General features: G+C 35.8%; 1 protein-coding gene across 1 annotated transcript in view; it reads right to left on the bottom strand.

The window, feature by feature from the left end:
- PXDNL (peroxidasin like) overlaps nucleotides 1-14,270 on the bottom strand; it is a 361,514-nt gene that overhangs the window by 277,515 nt on the left and 69,729 nt on the right. Inside the window, exon 3 of the mRNA XM_044682749.1 lies at nucleotides 777-848. Coding sequence (XP_044538684.1) covers nucleotides 777-848 — 72 coding nt within the window. The remainder of the gene's footprint in view (nucleotides 1-776; nucleotides 849-14,270) is intronic.

Here is a 14,270-nt window from a genome sequence, read left to right as displayed (position 1 = left end):
AAGAAAGAAAGAAAGAAAGAAAGAAAGAAAGAAAGAAAAGGAAGGAAGGAAGAAAAAAAGAAGAAAAAAGAAAGAAGAAAGAAGAAAAAAGAAAGAGGAAAAAAAGAAAAAGAAAGAAACCCTGGAATTTGACTCTACTTCATAACATTTGAGTACTATCCACTATCACAAGCATATGAGACTACACTGGTAATCACTTTGGGCTAATCTTTTTTTTTTCTTTTTCTAGAAAGTCACAGATGGGGAACATGATTGTCTGAAATCATATTCTTCAGCTAATTGATCCAAAACTTGGTTCATATCCAGTCTCATTAAAGTTGCTTCTAATACAATCCCCAGCATTAGAAGGAAAAACTTGCAAAAGTGACTGTTTTTCAACACTACTCTTTCTTTTTGATCTCTGTGATTTTGAAGTATGCTTGTCCTAGTAAGCTTTGAATATGAAACATCTGATAATTATTCTTCTGGGGTTTTTTTCCCCTTCAACTTGAGGTTTGGAGAACCAAAACAAGGAACCACATGAATTTGCTCAATTGGGATCTGGGCACCATACGTCTAACTAAGGATGTTTTGGACTTGCAAGAGGAAGAAAAGTGTAAGTTGGCAATTTATTTTCTGAAGAAGGAGGAAGAATAGGAGGAGGAAGATGAAGAGGAAGAGAAGGAATAGGAGGAGAAATGGGAGGAAGAGGAGGAGGAAGAAGAAACAAGAACGAGAAACACAAAGTAATCAGTCAGTACCATATGTATTCATTGATTTTTTTTCCTGTGACTTACAGATAGAGCAAGTTTTCAAGCCCTTCAAAAGCATTTCTGGAAATCTTCCTGATTTGGTTGTTGTTCAGAAGCCTGTGGAAAACAGAGCATGTTTTAGAACCATATTCCACCAACATAATGGTAGCTTTATTCAACAGACCAGATGGTAATCGAGCACATAAACTTAATCATCCTACTGGAGAATGTTATCCAATGGTTCTGTTAGTTCCTTTTGTAATCCATAGGAAGTTTTTCATTGAAAAAGTTGTCTAAGCTTGGAAATTCCCAATTTTTGTATTCTATGTGACCACATAAATATGTTAAACCCAACAGACCTCACCACAAAGAGCCTTATAAAAGAATCCTTATCATCAACTAGCTATAGCTCCAATTGATAAGGTATTTAATTATTACAAAGCATTTTCCATACATTACTGAATCCAACCATCACAAGAGCTCTTTGACATAACTAGAGAAAGTATTATTGCCCCCATTTTAGTAATGAGAAAATTGTAACTACGACAAATGAAAATCTCAGAGAAGTGAAATGATACTCAAGATTACATTGGTTTTTTTGATTCTAAGTCTAATAATGTTCTTTTCACAGTATCATGCTACCTTCTGAAAATATTCATTAAGTATTCACCTGGCAAAATATCATGAGCTACTTATGAACACAAAGAACATGATTATTGTACTTTTAGAAACTTTTAAGAGAAAATGGACACCAATAAAGCATGGAGAATTGGAGCAGATTATAGAGAAATTTCAAAGGGATCTTATATGATCTAATATGTGGCAAACCTATAGCACGGGTGCCAAAGATGGCACACAGTGCTCTCTGTGGGCACGTGTGCCCCCCCTCATTAGTTACTAAAGGCAGAGGGACTTGGGTGGAGCTGCTCCCCTCTCCCTCACCACCATGCCTGATGACATTTTTTCCCATCCTGCACCCCTCTGCTCAGCAGTCCAAAGGGAGCACATGGAAGGGGTAAGGTTGGTGACTCATAGGTGGCAGAGCTGGAGGGGAGCAGAGCACTCACTTACCCACTCAAGCCACTCCCTTCCCCCTCTCTACACTCACTGAAGACATTCCTCACTTCACCCACCCCTCTGCTCGGCAGCCCAGTGAGTGTTCTTTCTCCCTCACCTACCTGCAGTAATGGGAGGTGGGCTTTTGGGGCGTGCCTGGCACTTAGTAGGGGGGATTGAGGCACAGCACATGGTCTCTAAAAGGTTCACCATCACTGTTACAGGTCATCTAATAAAATTGCTTCATTTTACAGATGAGGAAATTGAGGCCCAGAGAGTCAAATGTCTTTCCCAAAGACAAAATTGGAATTCAAACTCAAAGTTAATGCTTCTATTTCACAAGATAATACAGACATAGCTAGGCAAAGAGAAAAAAGGATAGAGTGCCTAAAAGCATTAAGTTTCTAGACAGACAAATAGAATAGGGCAGAACCAACTAGAAATAGGCCTTGGAAGAGAAAGTTGGTTGACAATGGATTTTACTGGAGATAAAGAAATATTGGTTCTTTGATTGTATCCAATAATTATAAAACAAATTAGCAAGCCAAGAAACAAAAGGAAGACTGGCAGAGATGTGTGAAATGTAACAGAACAAGTCAGTCGAATAATCCTATAGCTCTGACTTTTAATGTTTTTGCTAATAGTTAACAAATATAAGTAACAAACATTTGCTTGATAATTATACATCACAAAGTCACCCACTACATTTCTGTGAAAGATAATACCAATTTGAAAAATCAGTGTAAGAGGTAGTTCGGTTGTAAAAATCATTTAGCAGGAGATCTTGGGTCAAAAATGATTGTTTGCGTAGTTATACTATTCAATCATGAAAGACATGAACAATTCATAAATTCATTTGATCAAAGTATGTGCTTCTAAACATGTATGGCCCACTAAATGGATTGGTACACATATTTCTGATGTCCAATATTTCTTTAATGTCCAACAGATTCTTGCCAGACTCAAATGCTTGCAGGTTTATTTTTAATTCACTGTAAAGTGTTTATTTTGGTTTTGTTGTATGACTGATTAGGAAAACAGAAGAAATGTTTTGGCTGATGGAGCATGTGATTACTTTAGTCATTATATGTAATTATATAAGACAGCCTAGAGATCCACAATTGCATCCTTTCCTAAACTACCAAACTCATGGCTCACTGATAATGGCTAAATAGTATATTTCCCTAAACAGCATTTGAAATTGCTATCTCACACCTCAAGCTGTATTGCCAAATTCATGTCTCATCATTTATGATTTTATTTTATTTTGTGGTTTGGGTCATAACAAACTCCTGGTGTATGCTATGATTAAAATTCTAACCCCAGCCAATATGCATTTTAACAGATAATTATCACTATCAGTCAATGTCTTAACAATATTGGGTGTGTTTTATACATTCAGAAAATCAAAATTCCTTTACTTAGATGACTCATGTCAATGTCAGTCACTTGGCTAAAATGAAAAATGATCCAGTTAGTACTGGGAATCAGAGTTTCCCACACATAATTTGTCACTTTATGTAATGTTAGTGATCTACACATTCGTAACCTAATTCCAATCTTCAAAAATTATATATGCATATATATAATTACATAAATACATTATTTGAATTGTTATTCACCTATATTGGGGAACATAGTTATAAAGGAAATTTCTGATCAAGTAAAATATGTATAGTTTTGTTTGCTTTTTATCACAAATATTAATAGAGCAATCATTCTTATCATCATAACTGTGGGAAAGTACTTCCTGAGGTGAAGAGATTCATTTCTCTGATCATCTCTTGAAAGGTTAAATTTGGTTTAAATCTTTAACTCAAAAAGGAGAATGTGCTGTTGGAATAAACATTATATATGCTGAATATTTTGAAGAATATATGTTGAGACAAGTTGTATAACCTTTAAGAAATATAATTCTTAAAGACTAATACAATCTAATAAGATTTGAGTCTTCAAAAAGAGATTTATTCAAACATTCATTAAATATTTTTAAGGGCCTATAGGGATAGAATTCATTGCTGGGTCCTGGGAAGAGATACTATATTAAATGGGATATAGTTCTTGCCTTCACAGAACTTATAGTTTAATGGGAGAAAAAAGATAAACATAAATAATTATCATACAATGTATTATTAGAGAGAAGTAGAGCAGAATAAAACTCAATTAAAAAGATGATTTCTAAGAGGAAATCAAGAAAGTTTTTATGTGGTACATGGGCTTTTGCATTAGACTTTAAAGAAGTGGCAAGAATTTAGTAGTGATAAAGGAGGCAGTGCATAAGAAGCAGCATAAATAAAGGCAGAAACATGGTACAGTCTAAGGAATATACAGGGGACATGAAATAGCTGAAATTGAACAGTGTATAGAAACATGTGGGCAAGATCAATATAAGATAATTATAAAAAATTGGGTTAAAATCTCTACCACATTGGAGAACCTTGAATGCCAAGCAAGAAACTCTGAATGTTGTTCATTGGGCAATAGAGACCAACTAAATTAGCCTTTTGAAAAAGGAGTAATATGACCACACTTATGCACAACAAGGGCCAATTGAGAAAAAATATGAAAGACTAATGGGAGGGAGAAACAAATGGAGAGAAGTAAGAGCTGACATTTCAATGATGTTTTAAGGTTTGCAAAGACTTTCATATATATTATCTTATCTGAGTCTCAGAATGTCACTGTGAGGTATATGTTAGAGACATTATTCCCATATTACAAATGAGGAAACTGAGGGATTATGAAGTTTAAGTGACTTGACCTGGCAACGACTAGCTAGTGTCTGAATCCAAGATCGGTTCTTTAGCTATGTTGAGCTTCCTTTAAGGGGCATAAGGCATTATATGTCTTCCCAAAAATTGTGAACTTCTTGGGAGCAGTGATGTTAACACACTCATCTTTGCAGACTCTCACTTACGGTTCCTAACATTGGATCTAGGCACATGACAGTCTTTAGTCAAAGGTTGTTAAAAGAGTGAATTAAAGTAGAAGTATATGTGTATATGGGGAAATTTTCAATAAAATTAAAAATTCTTTCCTGGTTATTGAAGGAATGAATAAATATATCTTACTATTATATGAAGGAGAAAATTAAAGATAACTAGAAATGCTTTCCCAGGTTGGGGTTATAATAGAGGAGAAATAATATTGAAGCCAGTGCTGTTGTGCAGCCAGGCTTATTCTGAAACCTAAATCATAGACCTTCTCAGTGACAGGGATTGAAAGACTCTTCCCCACACGGTCCTTCAATTTGTCACTTCTTTCTTTCCTTCCTTTCCTTCTTTCCTTTGAACATAACAATAGGAAAAATAAGAATAGGGGGGGAAATGTATGAATAAAAGCAAAGCTTCCACTATCACCACTATCATCCCTTTGTGGTTGCCATAATGATAAATATTAAAAATGATAAAGGCTGGTATAATAATATATATTAGTAATTTAATTAAAGCCATGCTGATAGATAATTAGACCACGCGCTTGTAAGCATTCAAAACTGCCACCTCCATTACTGTCTCCAGTCTGCTGCCCAAGAGAGCCTACTGGCAAAGAGACCACTCCCTCCTAACCCAGGAGATTTAAAACCCTCTCTGCATCGACGTAGGCCTCCTCATGCCCCCAAAACCCGGAAACGGAAACCAGTTTGACCATGTTGGATCACAGGAAATGTAGTTTTGATACATTTCCCCTGTCCATAGAAATATATACACTTTTTAGATGGCTTTTTCCCAAATTTCACTTTTACAATGGCCACAGACTAATGCCTTTACTGAGATTGTGGAGGAGAAAGATATCTAGTGGTTTTCTCCTGCGTGGGTTTTAGTGTCCTTTACTATAGCCATTCTCCAAAACCATCAGCAACCAATCCATGGATTATACTGATCAATCCCGAAGTATTTATTAAGCACCAATATGTATCTTGAGGCATTGTGCTAGGCTCTAGTCTAGGCATTAAAAAGGCAAAGAATGAAAAAAATCCCTATTCTCAATGAGTTTACATTCTAAAAGCAGAGATATGCCCATATAAAAATATACACCTCTTAACTATAGTTAAATACAAATATATTTATGGATTCATACTGAAATGATTAAAATTTTTAAAACTCCTTTTATATTATTAGCTTTATTAAAGTAAGAAAAACCAGAGTTTTCCCCAACTGAAATTAACTAACTCCCCGCTACTCTGAATCTCCTCCAATTCAAAGTTCCTTCCTAGGGGTAGGATTGGTCCTTATATAGATCAATCCCATGCTTGGAAGTAGGAGGTGTGGACTCCCCTAGCATGGGATTGGTCCATTCAGGACCAATCCCACACCAGGAAATAGGGGGCATGGTCTTTCCCCCTCCTCCCCCAGTATGGGATTGGTCCATTCAAGACCAATCCCACACCAGGAAGTAAGGGGGAGGGACCCCTGGGGCATGCTGGGGAATGTAGTTTCCCCAGCCATAACCCTTCAAAACCTACCATACACTGATAAATAAATTAATTATAAGGACACTAGAATTTGGAGGAGATGGGGAATCAAGAAAAGCTTCACAAAGAAGATAGAGCCTAAGCTTTATCTTGAAAGAAAAGGGGGCTCAAACCTCAGACACTCCTTAGCTATGTTACCCTGGGTAAGTCCCTTAACCCCAATTGCCTAACCCTGACCACTCTTCTACTTTGGAACCAATACTTTGTATTAAATTTAAGAGAGAAGGTAAGGGTTTAAAAAAAGAAGGAAAGAAAAAAAATGGGTTTCTATGATGTGGAGGAAAGGAGCAAGTACCTTCCAGGCATAAAGGCATAGAAATAGGTAGCAATGTCACAGGTGAGAGAGGCTAAGAGAAGGTCAGTTTGACCAGACACAAAGGATGGGAGGAAGAGGAATATCCAATAATCAAGAAAGAGGAGTCAGGACTAGGTTATGAAGGACTTCAAAAACTAAAGACATTTATATTTTATCCTAAAGACAACAGAAAGCCAGTGTAATTGGTGTTTTCATGTGATATTTTCCCTAACCTATGGCCAGCCAGCTTTCATTTGTATTTCTTTAATCCCCGTAATTCAATTACCACCTGCTGAGGGGCAAACACTTCTCTCCTGAAACTTTTCTCAACCCCCCTAATCCTGATCTAGCTGGATTCCACCCCTTCCCAGTTCCTCCTCTACCCTTCAAAATATCTTGTTCTGAAGGTGGAGCCAAAATGGCAAAGGGGAGGCACAGAAAGCTCAAACCTCTCTGAAAATCCTCTCCAATCAACCTTAAAATAATTGTTCAAAACAAATACTAGAGTGAATGAGCCAACAAGGGGACCAAGTGAAACAACTTTCCTCCAGAAAACAATTTGAGAGGTGGACAGAGAGGGTCAGGTTCGTTGGGGTGAAAGCAGAGCACAGCTGACAGCAAGTCCACATAAGCTGCAGCAGGGCCACACTGAGGAGTACCAGTGCAAGCCAACAGCAAGGTCTCTCACCCCATATCTACTGCTCCAGGTTCTGAACCTGGACCCAAACCCAATTTGAGACCCTGAAAGCCTACCTAAATCAACAGCGGAGCACCCTATACCCAACCACTGAAGTTCCAAGTCCTAGGACAAGCCCAGAGGGAGGTTCTTGGTACTCCTGGCTGGTGCTGGTCCAGACTGAAGCTCCAAACTACAATTCAATCCACAGTAAGCCTAGCTGGTGCAAGCCCTAAAGAAAACCCAGAGCCTTGTCTAAGCCTGCAGTGAGTCCACAATGTGTCCGATGGATGTAGGCCCAGAGAAAACCTCAAAGACCCTGCCCAAGTCCAATGTGAGTCCCCAAAGTCCCAGTGCTGGGCCTTCTGCACTATGTCTAATTGGTACAAGCCAAAGGGGAAGGCCAGAGCCCCTGCCCAAGCCTGTAGTGAGGTCCTAAGTCCCAGAAAAAGGTAGCTCATAATGCTCTGAGCCCTGAAAGACATCAGCAGTTGGGGGAGTAAGGATGGGTGGGTGGAATGAAACAACAGTGGGAGGTGGCTATCAAAGCTCCCAGTCCACAGGCTGATATCACCTTGGAAGAACTAAAACTTGTAGTAAATCAGAATTAGATCTGAGAATAACTGCAGGGAAAAATTGAAGTTATCTCTACCATAAGAGCAGAGCTCATCTTTAAAATAAAAATAACAATTGAGAAAAAGGCTAGGAAAATGAGTAAACATTTAAAAAAATCTAATCATATAAAATTATTATGGTGACAAAAAACAAAACTTAGACTCAGATGGGGACAAAGAGATCAAAGCAGCTACATTAAGAACTTCCAAAAAAATGGAAATTGGCCTCAGGTTCTAGAAGAGCTCAGAAAGAATTTCAAAAATCAAATGAGAATTAGAGAAGAAAAAGAAATTGAAGGTATCAAAATAGGCAATGAGGAGACTAAGCTATCACTCTTTGCAGATGATATGATGGTATACTTAAAAAATCCTAGAGAATCAACTAAGACGCTAGTAAAAATAATCAACAACTTTAGCAAAGTGGCAGGATACAAAATAAATGCACATAAATCATCAGCATTTCTATATATTTCCAACACATTAGAGCAGCAAGAGGTAGAAAGAGAAATACCATTTAAAATCACCCTAGACAATATAAAATACTTGGGAATCTATCTACCAAAACAAACATAGCTACTATACGAAAACAACTACAAAACACTTTCCAGACAAATAAAACTGGATCTCAACAATTGGAAAGCCATTAATTGTTCATGGGTAGGACGAGCTAACATAATAAAAATGAACATTCTACCCAAATTAATTTACCTATTTAGTGCCATACCTATCAAATTACCAAAAAACTTCTTTACTGAATTAGGAAAAACTATAACAAATTTCATTTGGAATAACAAAAGATCAAGAATATCAAGGGAAATAATGAAAAAAAAATGTGAAGGAAGGGGGCCTAGCAGTACCAGATCTTAAACTATACTATAAAGCAGCAGTCACCAAAACAATATGGTACTGGCTAAGAGATAGAAGGGAGGACCAGTGGAATAGACTTGGGGTTAATGATGTCAGCAAGACAGTGTATGATAAACCCAAAGAGCCCAACTTTTGGGACATGAATCCACTATTTGACAAAAACTGCTGGGAAACTTGGAAAACAATATGGGAGAGATTAGGTTTAGATCGACATCTCACACCCTACACCAAGATAAATTCAGAGTGGGTGAATGACCTGAATATAAAGAGGGAAACTATAAATAAGTTAAGTGAACACAAAATAGTATACCTATCAGATCTCTGAGAAAGGAAAGATTTTAAAACCAAGCAAGAGTTAGAAAAAATTACAAAATGTAAATTAAAATGTAAATTAAATGGTTTTGATTATATCAAGCTAAAAAGCTTTTATACAAACAAAAACAATGTAGTCAAAATCAGAAGGGAAACAACAAATTGGGAAAAAAATCTTTATAACAAAAAACTCTGACAGGGGTTTAATTACTCAAATATACAAGGAGTTAAATCAATTGTAAAAAAAATCAAGCCATTCCCAATTGAAAAATGGGCAAGAGACATGAATAGGAAATTCTCAGGTAAAGAAATCAAAAGTATCAATAAGCACATGAGAAAGTGTTCTAAATCTCTAATAATTAGAGAAATGCAAATCAAAACAACTCTGAGGTACTACCTCATACCTAGAAGATTGGCTAAAATGAAAGAGGGGGAGAGTAATGAATGTTGGAGGGGATGTGGCAAAATTGGGACATTAATGCATTGCTGGTGGAGTTGTGAACTGATCCAACCATTCTGGCTGGCAATTTGGAACTATGCTCAAAGGGCTATAAAAGAATGCCTGCCCTTTGATCCAGCCATACCATTGTTGGGTTTGTACCCCAAAGAGATCATAGATAAACAGACTTGTACGAAAATATTTATAGCTGCACTTTTTGTAGTGGCAAAAAACTGGAAAATGAGGGGATGCTCTTCAATTGGGGAATAGCTGAACAAATTGTGGTATATGCTGGTGATGGAATACTATTGTGCTCAAAGGAATAATAAACTGGAGGAATTCCATGTGAACTGGAAAGACCTCCAGGAACTGATGCAGAGCGAAAGGAGCAGATCCAGGAGAACATTGTACACAGAGACTGATATACTGTGGTAAAATCGAATGTAATAGACTTCTGTACCAGCAGCAATGCAATGACACAAGACAGCTCTGAGGGATTTAAGGTAAAGAATGCTACCCACATTCAGAGGAAGGACTGCAGGAGAGGAAACATATAAGAAAAACAACTGCTTGAATGCATGGGTTGGGGTGGACATGATTGGGGATGTGGACTAGAAACAACCACACCAATGCAACTAACAACAATATGGAAATGGGCCTTGAACAAGGACACATGTTACAACCAGTGGAAATGTGCGTCAGCCATGGGTGAGGGGAGAGCGGGGGGTGAAGGGGAAAGTAGGGGTATGAAGCATGTAATCAGGTTAAAAATGAATATTAATAAATGTATTAAAAAAATCAAATGAGAAAGGCAGATGAAAAATGGGTAAGTGAAATGAAAGCAATGCCAAGCAGAACTGGCCAAATGAAAAAGATGTGTAAAAATCCAATGAAGAAATTGTTTATTAAAAAGTAAAATTGACCAAAAAGAAAAGGGAGATTCAAAAGTTCATAGAAGAAAATAGTTTCTTAAAAATTAAAATTGAGAAAATGGAAACTAAAGACTTTATGGCACATCAAGAAACAATAAAAAAAAGCAAAAGAATGAAAAAAAAATGGAAGAAAACATGAAATATCTCATTAAAAAAACTGACCTGGAAAATAAATTCAGGAGAGACATTTTAAGAATTATTGGATTACTTAAAACTATGATAAAAAAAATTCCCAAGACATCATATTATAATAAATTATCAAAGAAAACTTCCCTGATATTCCTGAACGAGAGGGTAAAATAGAAATTGAAAGACTATCAATCACTTCTTGAAATAAATCCGCAAATGACAATGCCTAGGAATATTATAGCCAAATTCAAGAGCTTCCAGGCCAAGAAAAAAAATTGAAAGCAGCTAGAAAGAAGCAATTCAAATACCATGGAGCCACAGTCAAGATTGCATAAGACTTAGCAGCCTCCACATTAAAGGATCAGAAGGCTCAGTGTATGATATTCCAGAAGGCAAAAAGACTAAGTTTAAATTCCAGAATCACCTATACAGCAAAACTGAGTATCTTCTTTCAGAGGAAAAATGGTCATTTAGTAAAATAGAAGATTTCCAAGCATTCCTGATGAAAAGACCAAACAAACAAAAAATTTGATGTGCAAGTATATGAGAAGTTCAAGTGAAGCATAAAAAGGTAAACAAGAGATTCAAAAGGCTCAAGTTGTTTATATTCCTACATGGAAAGATGACATTTGTAACTCTTAAAATTTTTATCAGTATTAGAGCAGTTAGAAGGAGTATAATATAGACAGAGTGTGTGGGAGTAAATTGATTAGGATGACATGCAAGAAAAAATCAAGGGGTGAAAAAGAGAATTGCACTGAGAGAAAATGGAAGGGGGAGGTAGAACAGAGTAAATTATCTCACCTAAAGAGCTACCAAAAAAAGTACTACAATGAAGAGGGGAGGATGAGGGTGGTGATGGGCAATGCTTAAATCTTATTCTTATCAAAATTGACTTGTAGAGGGAACAACAATCATACTCATATATGTTCAGAATCCCATCTTACCCTACAAAAAAGTAGAAGGGAAATAAGACAAGAGGAGAAAATAGAAGGGAGAAGGGAATGGGATCAAAAGGGGGAAATACAATGGAGGAGAATACACAGATGTTAATCATAATTGTGAATGGGAACAGGATTAATTTACCCACAGAATATAAGCAGTTAGCAGAGTGTATTAAAAGCCAGAATCCTATATGTTGTTTACAAGAAAGATATTTAAGGCAGAAAGATGCACACAGAATAAAAGTAAGGTGTGGAGGAGAATTTATTGTGCTTTAACTGAAGTAAAAAAGGGATGAGTAGCGATCATGATCTCAGACAAAGCTGGAGCAAAAATAGATGTAATTATAAGATATAAAGAAAGAAATTACATCTTGATAAAGGTACCATATACAATAAAATATCAATACTAAACATATATGAACCAAATGTTTAGTCTCCAAGTTTTAAAAGGAGAGATTAAATAAGATTCAGGAGAAAACAGACAATAAAACTAAATTGGAGACCTCAACTTTCCCCTATCTCAATTCAATAAATCTAATTAAAAAAATAAGTAAGAAGTGAAGGAAATTTTAAAAGTTAGATTTAATAGTTCTCTGGAGAAAAGTGAATAAGCATTATAAAGGGTTATACCTTCTTCTCAATAGTACATGGAATCTATACAAAATTTGACCATACGTTAGAGCATAAAAACATCATAACCAAATGCAAAAAAGCAGAAATAATAAATGCATTCTTTTCAGATCATGATACAATAAAAATTATAATTTTAAGGGCCCATGGAAAACCAAATTAAAAACTAATTAGAAACTAAATAATGTATTATTAAAAAGTGGTGGATCAAAAAAATTTATAGAACCAATCAATAATTTCATTAAAGAGAATAATAATGATACCACATATCAAAGTTTATAGGATACAGCTAAAGCAGTATTTAGAGGAAAATTTCTATCTCTAAACAGTTAAATAAACTAGAGAAAAAGCAGATCAATGAATTAGGCATGAAACTGAAAAAACAGAATAAATATAAAATCTCCAATTAAAGACTAAATGAGAAATCCTAAAAATCAAAGGAGAAATTAAGTAAAATTGAAAGTAAGGGAACTATTGAACTAATAAATTAGACTAGGAGCTGGTTTTATTAAAACAACACAAATAAAATATATAAAGCTTTGGGTTAATTTGATTTTAAAAAGGGAAGAAGAAAAACAAATTGCCAGTATCAAAAATGAAAAGGGTGAATTTGCCACCAATTAAGAAGAAATTAAAGCAATAATTAGGAACCATTTTGCCCAATTATATGCCAATAAATCTGACAAAATAAGTGAAATCAATGGATATTTGCAAAAATGCAAATTACTCAGATTAACAAAAGAGGAAGTAAAATAAATAACCCCATCTCAGAAAAAGAAATTGAACAAACCATCAGTGAACTCCCTAAGAAAAAAATCCCCAGGGAAAGATTTGCATTGCAATATACAAATGAATAATTTTGATTATATTAAATTAAAGGATTTTTGTAAAAACAAAACCAATATAACCAAGTTTAGAAGGGAAACAAGAAATTTTGGGGGAAAGGTATTTTATAGCAAATTTCTCCAATAAACATCTAATTAATCAAAAGAATAGAGTCAAATTCATAAGAATTCAAGTCATTCCCCAAATGATGAATGGTCAAAGGATATGAATAAGCACTTTTCAGATGAAGAAATCAAAGCTATTAATAATCATATGAAAAAATGTTCTAAATCACCCTTGATTAGAGAAATACAAATTAAAACAATGCTGAGGTACCTCTCACACCTATCAGATTGGCCAATGTAACAGTAAAAAAAAAGTAGTAAATGTTGGAGGGGATGTGGCAAAATTGGGCACTAATTCATTGTTGGTGAAGTTGTGAACTGATTCCAACCAACCTGGAAAGCACTTTGGAACTTTACCCAAAGGGCTATAAAACTATCCTTGATCCTGTAATACCACTACTAGATTTTATTCCAAAGAGAACATTTAAAAAGAGGAAATGACCTACTTGTACAAAGATATTTATAATGGCTCTTTTTGTGGTGGCTAAAAATTGGAAATTGAGGGGGTGTCCATCAATTGGGGAATGGCCGAACTGGCATTCTGGTGTCTGATGGCGATGGAATACTATTGTGCTATAAGAAATGATGAGTAGAATGATTTCAGAAAAAGCTAGAAAGACCTGTATGAACTGATGCAAAGCAAAATAAGCAGAACCAGAAGAACATTGTACATGGTAACAGTCATATTGTACTGTGATCACTAAGTGAAAGACTTAGCTACTTTCAGCAATACAATGATCCAAGACAGTTCTAAAGGACATATGACAAAGAATGTGATCCACCTCAGAAAAAAAAACAAACTACTGGAGTTGGAATGCAGATCAAAATATACTATTTTTTGCATTAGTATATTTATGTTTGGGGGTTTGGGGTTTATATGAGTATTCTCTTAAAAAAATGAGCTATAGGGCAGCTGGATAGCTCAGTGGAGTGAGAGTCAGGCCTAGAGACAGGAGGTCCTAGGTTCAAACCCAGCCTCAGCCACTTCCCAGTTGTGTGACCCTGGGCAAGTCATTTGACCCCCATTGCCCACCCTTACCAACCTTCCACCTATGAGACAATACACCGAAGTACAAGGGTTTAAAAAAAATGAGCTATATGGAAATATGTTTTGCATGATAATACATATATAACCCAGATCAAATTGCTTACCATTTCTGAGAGAGGAGAGGGAGAAGAGAAATGGAAACAACTTAGATTTTATAATTCCAGAAAATGTATATT

Source organism: Gracilinanus agilis, chromosome 1 (assembly GCF_016433145.1).
Source record: "Gracilinanus agilis isolate LMUSP501 chromosome 1, AgileGrace, whole genome shotgun sequence".
Lineage (NCBI taxonomy): Eukaryota > Metazoa > Chordata > Mammalia > Didelphimorphia > Didelphidae > Gracilinanus > Gracilinanus agilis.
Note: the sequence above shows the minus strand (reverse complement) of the source record. Positions and strands in the feature narration are given on the sequence as shown.